The sequence below is a fragment of the Hemitrygon akajei genome, unplaced genomic scaffold (assembly GCF_048418815.1).
Source record: "Hemitrygon akajei unplaced genomic scaffold, sHemAka1.3 Scf000096, whole genome shotgun sequence".
Lineage (NCBI taxonomy): Eukaryota > Metazoa > Chordata > Chondrichthyes > Myliobatiformes > Dasyatidae > Hemitrygon > Hemitrygon akajei.
In genome coordinates, this window is record NW_027331982.1 from 2,242,060 (window position 1) to 2,264,423 (window position 22,364).

The 22,364-nt window shown below is 43.6% G+C and overlaps 1 protein-coding gene across 4 annotated transcripts in view; it reads right to left on the minus strand.

Annotated features, from left to right (window-relative positions):
- Window positions 1–22,364, minus strand: part of LOC140723007 (NACHT, LRR and PYD domains-containing protein 3-like) — a 53,453-nt gene that overhangs the window by 15,131 nt on the left and 15,958 nt on the right. For all 4 annotated transcript variants that reach the window (XM_073037636.1, XM_073037633.1, XM_073037634.1 and 1 more), the window contains exons 2-3: window positions 5,175–5,327; window positions 1,807–1,903 (exon numbers count right to left, since the gene is read on the minus strand). In XM_073037636.1, coding sequence (XP_072893737.1) covers window positions 1,807–1,816 — 10 coding nt within the window. In that variant the 5' untranslated portion in view covers window positions 1,817–1,903; window positions 5,175–5,327. The remainder of the gene's footprint in view (window positions 1–1,806; window positions 1,904–5,174; window positions 5,328–22,364) is intronic.

Below are 22,364 nucleotides of genomic sequence, written 5' to 3' on the forward strand. Positions count from 1 at the left end.
TAAAACAATTTAATGAACAAATATAAAAATACCTGATTCAAAATGAATGGGAGTAATGCAAATAAATCATACTTGGAATTGGATTTTTTGTTAAAAGATTATGAATTTTTTTTTGATGTGATGATTAACGCCAAATATGTTTTTTGTATAGTAAGAGGGGTTGATTTGTTGGGCCGAAGGATGTACTTCCTGGCTGTAATCTTTATTTTATTCCACGTGGAATCACAGAGTTGAGCACAATCACAATGCCTACGGGAGACAGAGACAGTTGGTCATTAGTTAGACTGGGAACTTAAATTCAGGTAGCAGATCATCTCACGAGGGAAATATTGAGAGCTCATGTTCACTATTTGTCCACAGACCAGACATGGATTGGGCTATTAAAACAGAATCAAATTCAGGTTTATTATCACCGGTATGTGACGTGAAGTTTGTTAACTTATCATCGTTGAAAATGAATTTTTTTTTTTGCTATGATTGTACAGACCAAAATAAAATTTTGTTCATTCATTCATTCAAAAGGGACCGCAGGGGCATTTTTTCACATGGCAGATTATGGGTATAAATTACGTGCAGCCAGAGGAGGCTGCAAACAGAAATATTGAGAACTCACATTCACCATTTGGCCACAGACCAGACATGGATTGGGGTCTTAAAACAGAATCAGAATCAGGTTTATTATCGCCAGCATGTGATGTGAAATTTGTTAACTTAGCAGCAGCAGTTCAAGCCAATACATAATCTAGCAGGGAAAATAATAATGAATAAAATAAAGGAATAATAATAATAATAATAAATAAACAAATAAACCAATTCCGTATATTGAATAGATTTTTTAAAACGTGCAAAAACAGAAGAACAGTTTATTAAAAAGAAAAGTGAGGTAGAGTCCAAAGATTCAATGTCCATTTAGCAATCGGATGGCAAAGGGGATGAATCTGTTCCTGAATCACCGAGTGTGTGCCTTCAGGCTTCTGTACCTCCTACCTGATGGTAACAGTAAGAAAAGGGCATGCTCTGATGCTGGGGGTCCCTTATAATGGACGCTGCCTTTCTGAGATATCGTTTCCTAAAGATGATTTGGGTACATTGTAGGCTACTGCCCAAATGGAGCTGACTAGATTTACAAACTTCTGCAGCTTCTCTCAGTCCTGTGCAGTAGCTCCTCCATACCAGACAGTGACACACCGAAGCAGACCACAAGTTTATCTGAAACGAAGGGTCTCCTGATCCTCAGCCATTTCCAAGGCTGGCAATGTTCTCAGCTCGGCTACAGAAAACAGAGTTCGGAAAATTCCCCTCATCTACTTTGCGCATTGAGAGGGAGTTGATAGCTGCCCTGCCAGTACCTGAAATGTTGTATTATCACACAATCTCTGAAATCCCAGAAATGCTCTTATCTCCTGCCTCTGAATTTTATAAATGAAAGTTGGAGATGTCTTTCACCTCTAAACAGGCCCTGATGTGCAACAAACCCTAAGCCTGGACTTTTACCGAACAAACAACACCGCTGTCACATTCCTGTTAGTGTTTCACTCTCAACCTGCTGATTCAGGGTCTCCGGCTCCTTTCACTCAGATGAAGCTTTGCCTGGTGAGCGGAGTCATTCGACCATTACTGGTGTCAGGTCCCTGCGCTGGAACTGTTGGATTGATCGATTACACAAAGCCGCTTTACCAGTGGGATCAATGACACAGCTTGATGAAACTTTTCTTTGTCCTGTTAGCACCTGTGTAAGGTTCTTCATCTGAACTATTGTGCACCAACAGGGCAGAAGTTTAATTATAAAGATCCCAGTGACCATACCTGTAGCCATTCTGATTCTGACTGACGATTGTTGATTGTCCTCTTCTTGTTTACACTTTGTTTCCGGTGGAGGACAGCTCCACCTGCTGGTGATGACCTGAATTTCACAAAACAAGCAGAGTGAGTAGGATTACATAGCAAGTGTGACAGTATTGCCATCCTCTTATCAGAGCAGCAGTTCACTTTGGAACCAAACATTCCCTGTTAGCATCAACTCCCACACCATGTCTGTATGTCTGTCCAGTGATATCTGGAGCATCCTACTAATATTCACAGAGCAACAGATACAGACCCTTCAGCCCATCGAGACAATGCTGACCACAGTCCCCACAGAGATGGTCCTAATTTCCTAAATTGGATCCATTTCCCTCCTGGCCTCTTCATTCCATCTTCACATCCCAACTGCTTCTGGAGTTAAACATTTGTGCCTGCCTCATCCACTTCCTCTGGCAATTTCCTCCACATAATCACCAATCTCTGCATGGAACCATTGCTACTCGTGTTGGTCTTGAAATCTATTTACCACTCCTCTGCTCATTTAGATCCCCTATAAGCTACGATAATCTTCACCGAGAGAACCATCTACCAATTTTGTGTCATCTGTGAACTTACCGGTCAAGCCTTGTGCACTTGCATTCTAATCATTGCTATCAAATAACAAATAGCAAATGTCCCAACTTGTAGTTTTGCGGTACACCACTAGCTACCAGCCTCCATTCTGAGGAGAAACCTTCAACCACAACTCTTTGCTTGCTACCTTCAAGGCAATCTAGCTCTCTCTTTTTCTCTCTGTACCACATAGGACCTTATCTTGCAGGTCAGGCTGTCATGAGGCACCTTGCCAAAGGCTTTACTGTAGTTCAATGTACAACATCCACTCCCCCATTTCCATTGACAATCATCTTCAAAAAACTTTAAAAGTATTGTTGAACATGACTTTCCATGCACAATGCCATGGTGACTCCTGATCAGTCTCTGTCAAACCAAATGTTGGTAGATATTCTGCTTATGACTGGTCCACATTATGGAAAATTGTCTCCAGCACCTCCCCTTCCATTTTCTCTCTCACCTTCAAAAAGCCAAAATGGGAACCCGTAATAAGATTATGCTTCTCCAAATGTTGTCCCCAAGTATCCGTTCCAAGGGTAGGCCCACCCGAAATGTAACTATTATCCCCAGGATTAAACCAATTGGGTTTACTGAATTTGACAGCCTCCAATCATGTGTTACTATCCCTTGTCCAGAGAGGATACAATGATCATTGTCAATACACCATAACCTCCCCATCACTTCCTGCAGTAACGTGGTGTATATTGATAGATTGAACAACACCTCTTTCATAACATTACCATGCTGCTAAGCTATCGCCACAATCACTGTCCATCTCATTGGTAACTCTGAAGCAAAGCATTCATTAAGCACCTCACCTATCACTGCATCCTCCAGGCACGTTTCCACCTTTGCTCCTGAGTAGTCCTAACCTCAATCTATTCACCCTCCTCTTCTTCACCCACATGTAGAATGCCTTGGGCTTTCCTTCATCCTACTTCCCAAGGACTTCCCAAGTTCCCTTCGACCTCTAAATCACTTTGGAAGCTCCTTCTAGGCTAACTTATAATTATCTAGAACCTTGATTGAATGTTGCTTCCTAACCCTAAATAATGCTTCCTTTTTCCTCTTGCTTAAATGTCCTCTTATCTTGTGAACCATGGTTCTTTTATATAAACATATTTTAACTGTGTGTGGAACAAATTTACCCCGAACCGCATTCAAGTGTTCCTGAAACAACCTTTACAGTTCCATTGCGGATTTCACTTTGAAAATGTTTTCCCAATTTACACCCCCAATTTGCTCCTAATACCATTTTAACTATCCATCCACTAATTAAATACTGCCACGTATCGTCTGCTATTATCCGTGTCCATGACCATGAAAAAGTTGGGGTGTTGTGGTCACTATCTCAAAAAAGTCATCCATCGTGACATCTGTCACCTGACCAGCATCTTTGCTTCATACTAGATACAGTATGGCAACTCCTCCAGCTATCCCATCCACATACTATGTCAAGAATCCTTCCTGGACACACAGTGCATTTCGCCTCATTGACACATTTTGGGAAAAGGAGGTGGGGTCAGCATCAGGAAAGTTGAGGTCAACAGCAATAACAACTTTTTTTGCTTTTGCACCTTTCCCAAAACTGCCAAGTTATCTGCTCCCATTATCCCAGTAGCTTTGGGGGAGGCCTAGGGAATACTGCCAGAATGAAAGCCCCCTTCCGGTTTCTGACTTTCACCCACATTGATGTCCTCTGTTTATGTAGCTGTAATACCATCCTTGATTAGTAAAAACAATTCTCCCCCTTTCACCACCTCCCCATATCTATTCGGAAACAACGAAAACCTGGAGCATCAAACACCGATCCTGCCCTTGTAATAGCCAAGTCTGTGTAATGGTGATAACATGTTCCATCCATGTACTGAACAATATTCTAAGTTACTCTTATTTTTAATACTTGTTGTATTGAATAAAAACATTTCCAACTGACTGCCTGATGCCCTGTCCACAACCGATCCTTCCATAGTCTCTCTGAACATCAACTCTTCTATCATCTGACCCAACACTCTGGTTCCCATTCCGCAAAGACTGAGTTTAAACCGACCCCGGCAGTTCCAGCAGTCCTGGCTGCAAGAACATCCGTTCATCTCAAGTACAGATATAACCTGTGCCTCTGGTACAGGGTCAAATGGGAACATGACTTCATTTCAAAACTCATTTTGCTTAATCACAGATTCGTAGGTTCTGACAATTTATTAGGAGAAAAGTACGTGATGACGATAGGGTATGTAAATGTAAATTATTGGTTGGCATTTGCTAGTTAGGACTGAATGAAATGTGGTGCTGGGACATCTGGCTTCAAGAGGGTTTGCTCTTAGCAGGTGCTTGCACGACGATATACTCGAGGGCAAGTATATCATTGCAGCTTGCAATAGACAGAGGAGTCAATGACATGTTGTTGTAGTTCATGATAATTCCACATTTCTGCAATCGCTACAGCAGGAAACAACTGCGGCGTCTTCCAGAGGGAGGGAATTCTCAACACATTTTGAGATGATTGTGACCTAACACAGACAAGCAAGGAAACACCAGAAGTGATGTTTGAAATGAGCAAACAATATGAGGGAATGTGTGTGGCTTCAGAGAGCTGATGCTGACAGCATATCAGTAGATCTGGAGTGATTGCAACTGGGTCTGATAGACGCATAAATGGTATTTCGAGGCTCATTTAGTCTCAGTCCAGTTATTTCCTACCTTCCTTGGTATAGAAATGTAATGTCTAAAAGACCAGTGTTAGAATAAATGAGACTCACCAAACTTTCTCTTGACTGAATGAATGGAAACTCCGTCAGAAGGTTTACTCCAGTTGATGCTCTGAACCCTTGGGCAGGTTCACTTGTTGCTGTTATCTCATCTTCATTCGTGGTTTTCTTCCAATAAATCTCTCACCGCAGATCTAACGTTAACTAGAGAGATAATGATGCATGTTAACAATACAAACGAGAACAAAGCATTAAACGAAAATTTAAATCTTGAACACGTATATTAAGATCTGAGTGAAGACATCTGTAACTGACCCACACACTTTACAAAATCTGACATGTGATACAAAGGAACACAAACAAAATGCTGGAGGAACTCTTCCGGCCAGGCAGCATCTGTATGTCAACTCTAGTCTCTTCCACAGATGCGGCCTGGCCTGCTGAGTTCCTCCAGCATTTTGCGTGTGTTACTATCCAGCATCTGAAGATTTTCTCTTGTTTGTGATGGGATACAAAGAAGTCATCATTCAGTCATGGTATATACATAGGAGTAGAATTAGGTGATGTGGTCATTCTTGCCTGCTCCATAATCAATCTTGGAGGATGTTTTTATCCAACACAGTACTCTTGTTTTTCTGCTGTAATACTCAACCTATGTATCAATCCAGAACATGAATATACCCAACGACAGCCTCCACCAACATCTGTGGCAACAAATTCCACAAATCAACCAACATTTGGCTAAAGTAATTGCTCTCATCTCAGTTTTTAAGTGAAGCTTCTTTATTCTCTCAGATCCCAGAATCCCCATCTAATTGAGATATCCTCTCCATTCCCATTGCATCCAGAGTTGTTGTTATTCAGTTGGTGTAAATAATCAGCCCCGCCCAAACTTCCTGTTCCCCGCCCACCCCCCACCAAACCCCAATCACCATCACTCTGAACTCCACTGAACACAGGCCTAGGGCCATCAAATGCTTCTCATGCATAATGCTGATCATTCTTCAACTTATTCTTGTGAACCTTGTTAGAAAAAACTGTACTGAACACATTTCCAGGAATAACAGGACATTTGGTGCCAGGATAAATTACTGAGAAATGCTGTGGTTTCTTTACTCTTCTACTGTCACAAAACGAGCGCTGATTCACTTGTCCATTTCCAGGAGATTTAAAGTATTCCAGGGTGAATGTAATAAAGAGAAACTGGAATTATAGAGAGGGTCAGCCGGTGAGGAGCTGCCTTGGGGAGCGGAGCAAAGTTAGCGATTCGGTTTCCTAAACTTTCGTCAGAATGGATTCAAACAAAATCCAGTTTTTAGTGGAAATCTTGGGTTGTTCTCCTTGGAACGGTGGGGACTCGGGGAGGGGGAGATCTGATAGAGGTTTGTAAGATTATGAAAGGCATAGACAGGGAGTATCTTTTTCTGCTGTTTAGAAATGTCTAGTACCACTGGAAATGCCTTGATGGGGTGAGGGAGTAGATGCCGGTGTTTTGCCGTGGTGTTCCTGCCACTTCCCATTCACAAACTAAGGTGGAGCTCTCTGCTGGGACCAGGGCTCAGGCTGGTTCACCAGTCTGTAGATTGTGAGAGGTTGCGTGAAATCATCCTTGTGAACCTCCTCTGGACCCTCTCTGTGGAAAACAACCAGTCAGTGGCAGCCAATCAGAAAAGGATCCTTTTATTCCTACTCATTGCCTCCAACCAATCAGTCAATGCTCTAACTATGATAGTAACTGTCCTGTAATACCATGAGCTCTTAACTTGGTAAGCAGCCTCATATGTTTTCTAAGGACTTCTGAAAAACCAAATGCATCCCCTTTATCTGTCCTACTTGTAATCTCCTCAAAGAACTCCAATAGGTTCAACAGGCAGGATTTTCCCTGAAGGAAACCATGCTGACTTTGTACAATCATTTACTGTGTCACCATGTCCTTCATCACAACATGGTTAGCAATTCACCCTAACATTTTCCCAAACACTGAGGTCAGGTGAACTGGTCTGGTCTATACTTCCCTGTCTGCTGGTTGGGACTTCATCTTGTCTCCAGCAGCTGAAGGCAGCACATTTGATCACTATCTTTTTGCTGCATGGGACCTTGCCAGGCACAGTTCACTGTGATGTTTCCCGCAGTGTAACAAGAACAAAATATACAATTATAAATTAGAAAATGCTGATAAGTCAGTACATCCGTGAAAGGAGAAATGGTGCAAGTGCCAGTATCAGAAATGGGACTGACCACGATGCCACCGATCTGCTAAGCGTTTCCAGCATTTTCTCCTTTTTACTTTAAATTTCCTGCAAATGTAGATTTCTTTCTCTTTATTTAAATGCACAGATAGTAACTGATTGTAAAATGTCTGCAAAACCTCAGACAGAGCAAATGCTACACCACTCCAACCAATTTATTAGTTCTGAATTCATTCTGACCCTGGTGTAGTAAATCCCATACAGTCAATACTCACAGCATCCTTTCCTCCCACTATCACTCTGATGCAGTTGCTGCTGAGGCCGAACCTTCCCGATCAGCTGCCATGCAGGATGTTGTTACAGACTTTACCAAAGTTCAGATGAACAACATCACTGCCCAACTTCACCAAACTCCCTAGTTAACTCTTAAATAGTCTCCAAAACACTTGACGATATGATGTCCTAGTGGGCAGTTTAGACGGTGCTCTTCCAATAACCAATGTCCAACATCCCGGGATTTCAGCTTCACTGCAGACTGAGGAAATTCTGATCCCAGCTGTGGAATTACCAACCTGGACTGAATCCCGTATACTGCCAGTTCCATATCCTCAGAGTCACCGGCCCAATATCATCACCCATACAAAGATGCTTTGGTGCCGGCGATTTGCCGTGGTGTTCCTGCCATTTCCGATTCACAAACTAAGGTGGAATTGGAACCTAATGACCCTCTGCCGGGGCCGGTGCTCAGGCTGGTTCCCTGGACTGTATAGAGGATGCGGATACAGTTCAGCCTGACCCCAGCAGCTAAACCCAGCATATTTGATCACAATCTTCCTGCTGTGTGGGATCTTGCCCAGCACAGCTGGCTGCTGTGTTTCCTGCAGTGTAACAGGAACAAAATGTAAAATTATAAAGTAGAACATGCTGGGAACTCAGTACATCAGCCTACATCGCTGAAAGGAGAAATGATGGAAGACCCAATTTTCAGAACTGAGACTGTCCAAGATGCCGCCGATCTGCTGAGCGTTTTCAGTATTTTCTCCTCTTGACTTTAAATTTCCTGCAACTGTAGTATTTCTCCCTCTTCATTTTAATGCACAGATAGCAACCGATTGCCACCCTGAACTGTAAATGCCACCCCACCCCAAACAATTTGTTAGTTCTGAATTCATTCTGACCCTGGTGTAACACATCTCGTACAGTCAATGATCACAGCATCCTTTCCTCCCACTAGCACTCTGTTACATTTGCCCCTGAGGCCACTGTCTCTACCCTGAGAGGCGGTGACCACAGAACAATAAAATGTGCAACATTTGCTGCAGCTCTGACGGGCTGTTACCCTGGAAACGAAGGAACTGGCTTGCTGAAAATAATCGAAAAGGAAATAACAAATCCATCATATGCCACAAGTGTCATTATGACAAAGATTAACACTGCAAATATTTTGTAATGCTGAAACTAAAATTGTAATGGCTGTTTTTATGCTGTCCCGTGCTGTTTTCAATTAAACCTCTGGTAGCACCAGTGATCAAAATCCGAATGAGGTAAAGGGTGAAGTTCACAATGAAGGCAAAGGTTAGAGGAAAGATTGAAGAAATATACCATTGATGTCTTTGGATACAGACTGGACAGAGGTTGAACAAGATTGTTGATATATATCATTGAGGTGGTAGGATACAGACTGGACAGAGGTTGAACAAGACTGTTGATATATATCATTGAGGTGGTGGGATAGAGGGTGTATAGAGTTTTAACAATACTGTTGATATAAATCATTGAGGTGGTGGGATATAGGCTGGATAGAGGTCGAACAAGATTTTGATATATATCATTGAGGTGATGGGATACAGGTTGGATAGTCTTTGAACAAGATGGTTGATATATATATCATTAAGGTAGTCGTATACAGGCTGGACAAGATGGTATATATATATAGTGCAGGGAATTGAATTGAATTGACCTTATTACTTAGAACTTCCATATACACGAGGAGTAAAAATATTTACGCTCAGTCTTCGTCTAAATGTGCAATGTGCATTTTATAGTACAGTCAATATAACAGAGAAAAACATTCATATCAGCATGAAGTAATCAATCTGATGTCCTGGTGGAAGAAGCTGTCCCAGAGCCTGTTGATCCTGCCCTTTATGCTTTGGTAGCATTTCCCCAATGGTAGCAGCTGGAAAAGTTTGTGGTTGGGGTGACTCGGGTGCCCAATGATCCTTCAGAACCTTTTTATACACCTGTCGCTGTAAATGTTCTGAACATTGGGAAGTTCACATCTACAGCTGTGCTGGGCTGTCCGCACCACTCTCTGCAGATTCCTGTGATTGAGGGAAATACAGTTCACATTCCAGGCAGAGATTCAGCCAATCAAGATGCTATCAACTTTGCCCTGCAGAAAGTTCTTACAATTTGGGGGCCAATACCAAACTTCCTCAACCATCTGAGGTAAACGAGGTGCTGTTGTGCATTTTTTCACCACGCAGCCGGTATGTACAGACCACGTGAGATACACAGTGATGTTTATGCCGAGGAACTTAAAGCTGTTCACTCTCTCAACCACAGATCCATTGATGTCAATAGGGGTTAGCCAGTCTCCTTTCCTCCTGTAGTCCACAACCACATCACTGTGTCAGGGTGTGGACTTCTTTTCTGTAGGCTGCCTCGTTATTATTACAGATTAGACCAATCAGTGTAGTACCTCAGCAAATTTAATTAGCAGATTGGAGCTGTGGGTGGCAACCCAAGTCATGGGTGCACAGAGAGTAAATGAGGGCGAAGGAGGAAACACTGAGGGGTACGTGTGCTGAGAGTTAAAGTGCCACAGGTGAGGGAGCCCACTCTTACCACCTGCCACCAATCTGACAGGAAGTCCAGGATCCAGCTACATAAGGCAGGGTGAGGTCTCTGAGATACTTGTCAATACTTCATGCCTTCATATGGCTACTGCTCTGCCCATGACTGCAAGGAACTGCAAAGACCTTTGAAGAACAGAACACTCAGCTGAGGACATCAGAGAAACAAGCCTGCCGTCCATGGACTCTTCCTACACATCCGCCAGCATCAGAAAAGCAGGCCAAAGAATCCCACAATGTCAAACCCACTCTCCCATAGGGGAATAGATACCACCAGGCCCAAGAATGGTTCCCCATCCCTGACATATTTAGTTGTTTGTTTTTTTTCTCTCTCTCTCTGCCCATCACTCTGCCTGTTCTCCATCTCCCTCTGATGCTCCCCCCTCCCACTTTCTTTATCCCGAGGCCTCCCGTCCCATGATCCTTTCCCTTCTCCAGCTCTGTATCACTTTCGCCAATCATCTTTCCAGCTCTTAGCTGCATCTCACTCCTCCGGTCTTCTCCTATCATTTCGCATTTCCCCCTCCCCCCACTACATTCAAATCTCTTAGTATCTCTCCTTTCGGTTAGTCCTGACGAAGGGTCTCGGCCCGAAACATCGACAGTTCTTCTCCTTATAGATGCTGCCTGACCTGCTGTGTTCCACCAGCGTTTTGTGTGTGTTGTTTGAATTTCCATCATCTGCAGATTTTCTCTTGTTAACACATTAAATTCACTGGGTTTTTTATTTGTCAGAGTGTGCTGCTCGTATGTTTAATTAGTAACAGGACATTCGCCCCCTCAGTCCTGTTCCGCCATTCTCTATGATCACAGCTCGACTGTGATCTCAGTGACACATCCCTGCGACCGTCAGCAACACTTTACTCCCTTGTCCGTCAGTAATCTGCGTTCGGTGGAATTAAACATATTGAAAGAAGGCTCTGCTTTTCTTTCCCTTTGAGGAAGAGAATTCCAATGTCACACTAGTTACGCCTCAGAAAAAAATAACCTAATCCATCTTCATCTGTTTCAGCTCCCCCTATAGTAGCAAACATGTTCTCCATATGCCTATTCAGAATCCGTGTGATGTTCAATGTCCCCAGCAAGGGCTCAATTTCTAAACACCAGCGGATAACAACAAATCTCTTTTCCTTCATCTAAATAACAACGAATACATTCAACTCCCCGTCTTTATCTAATAACAGCGAATGTAGTCAAATGCCTCCGTCCATCCAGTACCCGAAGATAAAATCGTGTTACCTCTAATTCTACTAAGACAGTGAAAACAACCTGCAGTTGATAAACGGGGCAGTGCGGTAGCGCAGTGGTCAGCATTGAAGTGGACGGGAAACGGCAGAAGAAGGCCCCCGGACATGCACTCAGTGGCCACATTATTTGGCATAGGGTGCTCAAAGTGAAGTGTCCTCTCAGTCTAGAATCTGCTATTTTTATCTGCGGCCAGAGAGAATTACCACAATATTTATTAATATAAATATCACTGCCAGAAGTATCTCGTCTTTCCGAAAAAAAAATACACACACAGAATAATAAAGCTCACAAATCCATAAAGCCGCGCGATTTCAATGATAATATTGATATGGTAGCAATACTGGAAATACTACCGTTACAAGTGGGCTTATTAAAATACCATAACACTGCCGAATACAGTCCCTGTTCTTACCTGGTGCTGGACTCTCGACTCCGGTTTCAGTGAATCCGAGCATCTGAATTGTATGTCCCTACCAGTAAGTGAGCACACCCTGAGCAATGTTCAGTTGATAACACGCTCATAAATTAACTTCACCCTACTCAGCATGTAACGCCACATCTTGTTCCACAACGTGTGTGTTAAACCACACAAAGTCTCATTTTCTTTATACGAGTTTCTCTTACAAGTGCTCCGAGCCGGAATGAATACTTCAGTGCGAATGCAATGATGAACTTTCTCTAGAAAGTTTGATCCGCACCAGAGAGGAATAACAACCCGCATCCTGGTTCGGTTCGGCTGGTGTGATTGCTTTAATTTATTGTTCATCTTGCGAGCAGTTAATTTTCGGATTATAAACCCCAGCGACAGCTCAGGGCAAAGATCGCTGTGGGTTTATTGCACAGAGACAGCAGAATGAAAGGCGCTGTCAACTCTGATGAAATATTATGAATTTGGTGTATTTTTTTTCTTTTGATCTCAGTTAAATCCTGGTCCAGATTCAACTGTGCCCCAGTTGTCTGGAGCTGGCCTAAAGGTCAGCCTATTTGTAAAGAGCCATTTTTAACACTTGCTCTTAGTTGGATTGTACAGTAATGGGCGAATTGGGGAGCATCTGTGCCGAGGTAACCGTCTCCCAGAGATAACAACTGGTGAAAGTCGACAGAAAGATAAGAAAGCCCTTCCCCTTCAGTTTATTATTCACTTACTGGAAACAAGTTAGTGTGTCACAGCAGCAACCGTACGAAATTATGACCATTTCCCGTTGGTGAATTTGCCTAGCATCGCACTTATTTTACAAATACCTGAACCATTCCTGGTTAGAAAACGATGGGGGAAAAAAAAAACTAAACATAAAACTCACTGGGTTTCTTATTTCTCAGAGTGTGCTGCTCGCATGTTGAATTAGTAACAGGACATGCACTCACTCAGTGCTATTCCTGCGTTCTCCATTATCACAGCTGGACTGTGATCTCAGTTGAACATCTCTGCGACCACCTGCAGCACTTCACTCACCTGTCCAGAAACTGTGTAAAAAAATCTGCTTCTCTTTTCCTTTGAAAAGAGTTTCACCTCATAAAAATAACCTAATGTATCTTCACCTGTTTCCGCATCCCCTGGAACAGCAAATGATAGTATAGATATGGCAGCAATACTAGAAAACTGCCCTGACAGGTGGGCTTATTAAAACACCCTAACACAGCCCAGTACAGTCCCTGTTCTTACCTGGTGCTGGACTCCTGAGTCTGGTTTCAGTGAATCCGAGTGTCTGAACTTTATGGGCCCTAACAGTAAGTGAACACACCCTGAGCAATGTTCAGTTGATAACACGCTCATAAACCTGAACATCGGCGCCTTCAGAAGGTAACGCCACACCCTGTTCCACAAACCTTGTGTTAAACCACACAAAGTCTCATTTTGCATGAACGTCTTCCTAACATGTGGATCGATGCAGAATTACTACATCAGTATACGGTAGCAATGGTTACCTTTCTCTCTAAAATGTGATCTGCTCCAGAGTGGAATCATATCCCGCATCCCGGTTCAGTTAGGCTAGTGCAGTCTGATACACTCTTCACCTTGGGGCCGGTTTATTGTCAGACTATAAACCACAGCACCATCTACGGCTTTATTGCATTTAGATAGCAGAAGAAAGGACAGTGTTGACTCTGGTCAAATTATGCATTTGGGATAATCTTTTGCATTGAACACTGCACACTTCCTTTCTCCAGATCTAACGGTGCACCAGCTGCCTGGAGATGCCGTGATCTCAGGTTCTGCCTTTTCATGAAGCCATTTTCAACCGTTGTCCGCAGGTGGATCACTGGGGCAATTGACCATTTGGGGAGCAACTGTACCGAGATTACCATCTCCCAGGATTACCCTTCCCTTCAGTTGATTGCTCACTTACTGGAACAACTTTCCATGTCGGAGCGGCAATCATGAAATTACATTGAATTTGCCTGACATTGCCTTTATTTTACAGACACATCAACTGTTTCTCATCAGTCAGTGATGGGAAATTTCTGAACTCTAAATTCACTGCATCTCCTATTTGTCTGAGATTGATACTGCCATATTGTATTAGCACTAGGATATTCGGACTTTCAATCCTGTTCCGCCATTCTATCAGCTCATCTCAGCAGCCCAATCCTGCGTCCGCCTGCAGAAACCTTTCCTGTCAAGAATCTGTGCCCTGCGGAATTCATCACATTGAAAAATAAAAATTCTTTCATCCCCCCGACAGGAGCAAATATATTTTATGCAGTTTTTTCCTCAGAGAATTGTGAGTGCGTAGAATGGGCTCCCGGCAACATTGGTGGAGGCGGATACAATTGGGTCTTTTAAGAGACTTTTGGATAGGTACATGGAGCTTGGAAAAATAGAGGGCTATGGGTAACCCCAGTAATTTCTAAGGTAGGGACATGTTCAGCACAGCTTTGTGCACCGATGGGCCTGTATTGTGCTGTAGGTTTTCTATGTTTCTATATGCTCCAGATTCCTGTCAAGATCCCGCTTGAGGCTGTGTGTTCCAAGCAAGTGCACAATTCATTTATCTATATAATATCAAACACAATCAAGTCCCCGTCTTTGCCTAATACCAATGAATACAGTTATATTCTCCATTCATCCACTAACAGTGCATTAGATAGATTCAACTCTAATGCTTCTAATTCAGCAAACAGAAACAAAAGCTCACAGGTATTTCCTGAAAGGGAATTCACACCAACCAACTATCAATGTACTAAATCTTCTTTGATTGACATTCGTTCTGAAAAAAACACGTCACAGCTTGCGGTGACCCTCCTCAGGTCTGAGAAACAGGCAATGAAATGAACCCATTAACTCCTTACATCGGCAAAATGGATCGACCTTACCTCCAAATTCTTTACACTGCATTCAGAAATGTACAGAAAGTGTGATGTGGCCAGTAGAACTGCTCAGAAAGTTGCTGCAGATAGCTGAAGAAAATAATCAGGATAATTTCAGACATGAGAAATTCTGCAGATGCTGGTAATCCAAGCAACACACCCACATAAAATGCTGGAGGAATTCAACAGGCCAGGTAGCATCTATGGAAAAGAGTACAGACAATGGTGCAGGCCGAGAGTTAGTCCTGCTGAAGAGTCCCAGACTGAAACTTTGACTGTACACTTTTCCATAGATGTTGCCTGGCCTGCTGAGTTCTTCTGGCATTTTGTGTGTGTGATCGGAATAGATTACTGCGAGAAGCTGTGGTTTTTTTAGTGTTCGAGTAACTATCACAAAACGTGCGACTTGGCGCAGATCCTTTTCCAGAAGATTTAAACCATCCGAAGGTGAAAGTAATAGAAAGAAACTATAGTCATGAGAAACGCTCTGCAGGTAAGCAACAGCTTTGGGAAGAGGAGCAAAGTTAACGATTCGCATCACAACCTTTCATCAGAATAGCTTCAAACATTTTCTGGTTCAGTGCAGATCCCCAGCATCTTGAGTTGCTGTTTGATTTCCTCTGACTGACAGCCGTCAGTGAGGGTGGATTTCTAAACCTGATTTAAACACTGAACCCCCGGGTCTATTACTACTGGTGTGAAAACAGCGCAGTCTATTTAATCAAAGCCTCTTCCTGTGAGGAATGGAAAAGGAACTTGTTCTCTCCTCAGATTATCAGACATTGTTGCCAAAGGAACTCCAGAACCAAACAATGGAGCCCAGAGGAAAAATATTTGCTCAGCACCTCATAAAACCAGGTAGCTTGATCCGCAGTCCATTCTAACTGGGTGAAAAACTGTGATATCCCATCACCCAAGCTCACAGGGACTTGCCACTTAACCACCCGGTATGGTGAACTTTTTTTTAAAGCTATTATTAATGCTTTTTGAGTTAGTGATTTAGATGCATATCATATTATTACTGAGTTAAATATTGTATGTAATTAGTTTTTGCTACAACAAGTGTATGGGACATTGGAAAAAAGGTTGAATTTCCCCATGGGGATGAATAAAGTATCTATCTATCTATACCTGTCTGGACAAGCTCCCCCTGCTGACTGCTCCTGTGGCTCCTCCCACGGAACCCAGTATAAAGGCAATTGGGGTCTCCGCCCTGGTCTCAGTCTCCAGGCTGCAGTGTGGTGGTCAATTGCTGCTTGTTCTTTCTTCCAGCCAATAAAAGCGGATATCTCGCCTTACGTCTCCACGAGTTATTGATGGTGCATCAATTTTATTGGCTGGAAGAAAGTAGACAGTATCTCAACCCGGGAGTGTGTGATGTGACAGTGTGGAGGGAGATTCAATCTGTGTCTGACCCTGGGAGTGTGGGATGGGAGAAGTGGAGGGAACTTCTCTCTGAGTCTTACCACGCATGTGTGTAATGGGACGATGTGGAGGTAGCTTCATACTGTTTCTGACCCCGGGAGTGTGTGATGAGCCGGTGAGGCAGGAGATTAACTATGTGCCTGTGGTGAACTACATGTACCTGTCTGGACAAGCCCCCCCGCTGACTGCTCCTGTGGCTCCTCCCACTGACCGTGGCTCCTCCCATGGACCCCGGTATGAAGGCGATTGAAGCCTGAGTCCCGGCCTGTCTCCAGGATGTAGTGTGGTGGTCAATTGCTGCTTGTTCTTTCTTCCAGCCAATAAAAGCCTATACCTCTCTGAGAGTTATTGATGGTGCATCACCCGGCAAGTCTCAGACTGGTGGCTGTTGTTAGTAAATTCCCAACAATCAATATCCATCCACCGGAAACTTCTGTTTCACAGCAGGACGACGAAAATCCCGTCACAACCTCCGATGTCCAAACACTGCCAGTTCCATATTCCCAGAGTCCCCATCCCTGGATTTTAATCCAAGCACCAAAACACTCAAGACTCTTTGCTGCTGGTAATATGCTCCAGCGTCTCGGTCATACCCAGTTCAAAAACTAACACTCCCACACCAACCCACAGAACACTGAGAACATGATGATCCTCTGAATGCGCCGGAGATCACGCTGGAAAACCTGGCAGTCACCAGAGGGCAAGAATACGTCTCACATTGTCTCCTGAAGCTAAACTGAACTCATGTTATCATTATCTTATTGAACGAGACCTTCCCCAGCATAATTAATGATCACATTTCCTGCAGGGTAACAGGAATAAAATGTTTTTTTTTAAAATTATGATACTGAATATGTGCTGGTAACAGTATATGAGATAGGATCAGTGGAAAGAGAAATAGTGGAAGACCTGGTATTGGAATCGTGACAGAGCAAGATGCTGCCCAATTACTGAATGTTCTGACCATGAAATATATGAGCATAAATAGATTGTTTGGCCCATCGAGTCTGTTCTTCCATTTCATAGTTGTTCCATTGTCCCTCTGAGCCACAATCTCCTGCTCTCATCCCATATCACTTTCATCTTCCCACAGTAAAAACTGATCCAAGATACTTTTTCACTTCATCCTCTGTTTTCTTGTCCCACATTATTATTTTCTCAAATTGCGGGGTAAATTCTATCATATTATTTTCTAACATATTAAATTCTATCATATCACTGGCCCTGGATGTTTTTTTGTTTATCTGAATCTCTCTAATAACTTCCAGTTCACTGCACAACACCCAATACAGAATAGATGATCCCCGAACGGGATCAACCACAAGCTGCTCTCAAATTCTGCCTCTTGGGTTCCAGCACCAACCCAATTTTACCATGTTAAAATATCCCACGACTATCGTAACACTGCCCTTTTGAGATACATTTTCTATCTCCCGTTGTAATTTTTAGACCATGTCATTACTACTGAGTGTGGTTCTGTATATAATCCCCATCAGGGTCTTTGTAACACTTGCAGTTTCCTAGATCTACCCACAATGATTCAAGACCTTCTTACCCCATGTCAGCTCTTTCTAATGATTTGATTTCATTTTTCACCAACAGTCACGTCACCCTTTCTGCTGACCTGTCTGTCCTTTCGATACAGTGTGTATCCTTGGTTGTTAAACTCCCAGATAAAATATTCTGTCAGCCACGATTCAGTGACACCCACAATGTCATACATGCCAATCTGTAACTTTGCTGCGTTCGTCTATTATTCCATACACTGCACGCATTCAACTGTAACACTGTCAGTCTTGTACTCTCCCATTTCCATTTTGTTTGCTTTTACGTTGAAGCATCCCATTGACTGCAATTTTGCCCTATCATCAGCCTCCCCGTTCTAGCAGTATCACTGCACACTGCCATGTTTGTGAACCAACTACCCCATTACCACAAACACTACAGCACAGTACAGGTCCTTCAGCCCTCCATGTTGTGCCGACCCATATAATCCTTTAAAAAAGTACTAAACCCACACTACCCCGTAACCCTCCATTTTTCTTTCATACATGTGCCTGTCCAAAAGGCTTTTAAATACCCCTAATGTTTTAGCCTCCACCACCATCCCTGGCAAGTCATTCCAGGCACTCACAACTCGCTGTGTAAAAACATACCCCTGATGTCTCCCCTAAACTTCCCTCCCTTAATTTTGAACATATGCCCTCTGGAGTTTGCAAATGATGCCCTGAGAAACAGGTACTGACTATCCACCCTGTCTATGCCTCTCATAATCTTGTAGACCTCCATCAAGTCCCCTCTCATTCTTCTATGCTCTAAAGAGAAAAGTCCCAGCTCTGCTAACCTTACTTCATATAACTTGTTCTCCAAACCAGGCAACATCCTGGTAAATCTCCTCTGCACCCTCTCCATAGCTTCCACATCCTTCCTATAATGAGGTGACCAGAATTGAACACAATACTCTAAGTGCGGTCTCACCAGACATTTGTAGAGTTGCAACATGACCTCTCTAATCTTGAACACAATCCCCCTGTTAATGAAACCTAGCATCCCATAGGCCTTCTTATACCCTATCAATCTGTGCAGCGACCTTGAGGGATATATTGATTCGAACCACAAGGTGCCTTTGTTCATCCACACTCTTATGTAACTGATCATTAATACTGTACTCAGTCTTCTGGTTTGTCCTTCCAAAATGCATCACCACACACGTCCGGATTGAACTCCATCTGCCATTTTTCTACCCAACTCTGCAGCCTGTCTATATCCTCTTGTAACCTACAGCTCCATCCATTCTCAACATTATAACCCCAGGTCCCATCCTCCTGCAAAATTAGCCCTCCTGAATCGTTCTGGAAAACCTGCCTGGAAGGATCTTGGTTCCCCTCCTCTCTCCTCCCCACTCTCTCCCCATCTCTCCCCCACTCTCCCAACCCTCCCCCTCTCTCCTGCCCGCCCTCACTCCCCCCTCTCCCCTCTCCCCCCCCCCAATATTCAGCAGAAGCAGATTATTACAATCCTGTAATCTGCATTTTAAGTATCACTGCCAGATGCATGTCTGTTTTCCTTAAAAACACACACACAGTAAAAAGCATCCATGTCCGTAATGCCACACAGCTTTAAAGACAATATTGAAAAGGTAGAAACACTGGAAATCCTCTCCTGACGAGGAACGTATTGAAACATCACAATGTTCCCCACCCAGTACGGTCTATGTGTATACTTGGTGCTGAGCTTCTGTTTCTGTTCCAGCGAATCCGAGTACCTGAACTTAGTGGGTGCAAACAGTAAGTGAACACACCGTGAGTGAGATTCAGTTGATAACACACATATAAACCTGGGCTTCACATCATTCAGTATGTAATTCCACACCCTGCTCCACAGCACATTATATGACACAAAAGCTGATTCAAGCAAATGATTCTATTGGGCTGTTCGGTCCAGGCTTCCTATTGTGCCTCAGTGCACGGTGACACAGATTACATCCAGTATCTGTCCACAACTCAATCCGCTCCAGGGAGCAACCGCGACCCGCATCCCGGCTCCGTTCAGTTGGTGTCAACACACTAATTCATTGCAACACGCTCAGAATGCTGGAGGAACTCAGCGGGCCGGGGCCAGGAGGCATCTACAGAAAAAAGTCGACATTTTGGGCCGAGACCTTTCGGCAGCACCGCTTTCCAGAACACCTACATTCCGTCCGCCAGAAAAAGCGGTATCTCCCAGTGGCCGGCCATTTTAATTCCACTTCCCATGCACATCCTGACATGTCAGTATATGGCCTCCTCAGCTGCCGTGATGAGGAAACACTCAGACTGGAGAAGAAATACCTTATATTCCGTCTGGGTAGCCTCTAACCTGATAGCATGAATATCGATTTCTCAAACTTCAGGTATTAACGCCCTCCTTCACCATTCCCCATCCCTCTTTCCCCCTCTGGCCTTATCTCCTTACCTGACCATTGCCTCCATTGGGTGTTTCTCCCCACTTTTCCTTTTCCATGGCCTTCTGTCCTCTCCTATCAGATTCCCACTTCTCCAGCCCTGCATCTCTCACCAATCAATTTCCCAGCACTTTACTTCATCTCTCCCTCTTCCAGTTTCAACTATCATTTTCCGCCTCTTTCTCCACTCCCCTCCCCCTCCTTCTAGCTCTGACCTATCATCTATTTTTTGGCCGGTCTTGCTGAAGGGCCTTGGCCCGAAACATCGTCTGTATCTTTTCTGTAGATGCTGTTTGGCCTACTGCGTTCCTCCAGCGTTTTGTGTTTGTTGCTTGAATTTCCAGCTTCCGCAGATTTTCTCTTGGCATTAATTTATTGTATATTTGGGGAGCAATTTATTTTCAGACTATAAACCATAGCAATAGGCGAGGACAAAGATCCTCCTGAGCTAATAGGAAAAGCACAGCAGCAGGACGGGTACTGTCAACTCTGGTGAAAAGTTATGATTTTGGAATAATATTTTCTTTTGAACACCGGACATTCCCTTTCGCCAGATTTAACTGTGCCCCAAATGTCTGGAGCTCCACTGATCTCAGAGTCAGCCCTTTGATAAAGCAAACTTCAATATTTGTCCACAATGGGGCCATTACAATAATGGGCAAGGCAGCAATGTGTCAAGATTACAAACTGGAGATAACCACACCCTAACGAGTACTGCAAGACAAGAATGTATTTCACCTTGAAATTAATGTTCACTTATTAGAAATAAGTAACCTGATTGATCAGATAAAATTATGACTAATGGGTCTGTTTACTTTCCTACTGTTGGTGTGTTTCCTCGCTATCACTCATACTTTACAAATAGCTGAGCTGTTTCCCTTTACTGAATGATGAAAATCCCTTTTGCATTAAATTCACTGGATGTGATTTGTCAGCCAAAGGATGCTGATGTGAGATTTAATAAAATTCACATGCTGAATTTACTGTGACCAATCTAGGTCTGTCTGTGATCTCAACACCTTAATCCTGCTTCTCACCTGTAACATCTCACTCACTTGTCCTTCAAAGACCATTGTGCTGCAGAGATTACAGAATTAATTGTAATGATCTGCTTCTCCTGAATATTGTGGAGCCCATTCCAATGAGACACTAGACCCAGAGAGAGAGAAAATCTCAATTGCCTTCAACTGGCGGTGCCTGCTTTCAGTTCAATCTGATATATTTAGTTTACAACAATCTGATATATTTAGTTTTAATTTCCCCTCCCTTTTATTCTCTCTCTCTCTCTCTCTCTCTGCCCATCATTCTGCCTGTTCTCCATCTCACTCTGGTGCTCCCCTCCCCCTCTCTTTCTCCCTAGGCCTCCCGTCCCATGATCCTTTCCCTTCTCCAGCTCTGAATCCCTTTTGCCAATCACCTTTCCAGCTCTCAGCTTCACCCCACCCCCTCCGGTCTTCTCCTATCATTTAGCATTTTCCCCTCCCCCTCCTACTTTCTGCAAATAATGAACACATCCTGGTTAGTGTGCAGTCAGCTCCTGGTGATAATCATTAACTAAACCCACAGCTTTATCAGCGCTTCTCTCCGTGTCCTGTTCCTTAGTAAAGGGTACGTTCTGTCTCCAACAAACATCACCATGGAGATTAAATGTGATCTCAGTGATTTTGAGAGTGGAATGTTTGTCGGTGCCAGACGGTACAGTTTTATAGACAATAGGTTCAGGAGTAGGCCGTTTGGCCCTTCGAGCCAGCACTGCCATTCACTGTGATCATGGCTGATCATCCACAATCAGTACCCCGTTCCTGCCCTCTCCTCATATCCCTTGACCCCGCTGTCTTTAGAAGCTCTATCTAACTCTTTCTTGAAAGCATCCAGAGAACTGACCTCCACTGCCTTCTGAGGCAGAGCATTCCATAGATGCACAACTCTCTGAGTGAAAAAGTTTTCCCTCAACTCTGTTCTAAATGGCCTACCCCTTATTCTTAAACTGTGGCCTTCAGTGAGGAGCGAGGGGTGACTGAGTTGTCGTGGCAAGTATATTTAAATTATACTTGCTGACATGTGTGGTAATGGAGGGTTGGAGGATAGCAAACGTTGTTCTGTTTAAGCTCCGCTCCCTCCTCACGGCCTATCTCACTCGTCCCTCTCCCACAAATCCCCAGTCACTCACCCCTGCTTGCTTGCAGCTGCTCTCACTCACCCATCCTCCTCGCCCCCTCATCCACACCTCTCCTTCCTCATCTCCATCCTCCACTCCCCCCACTCCCGA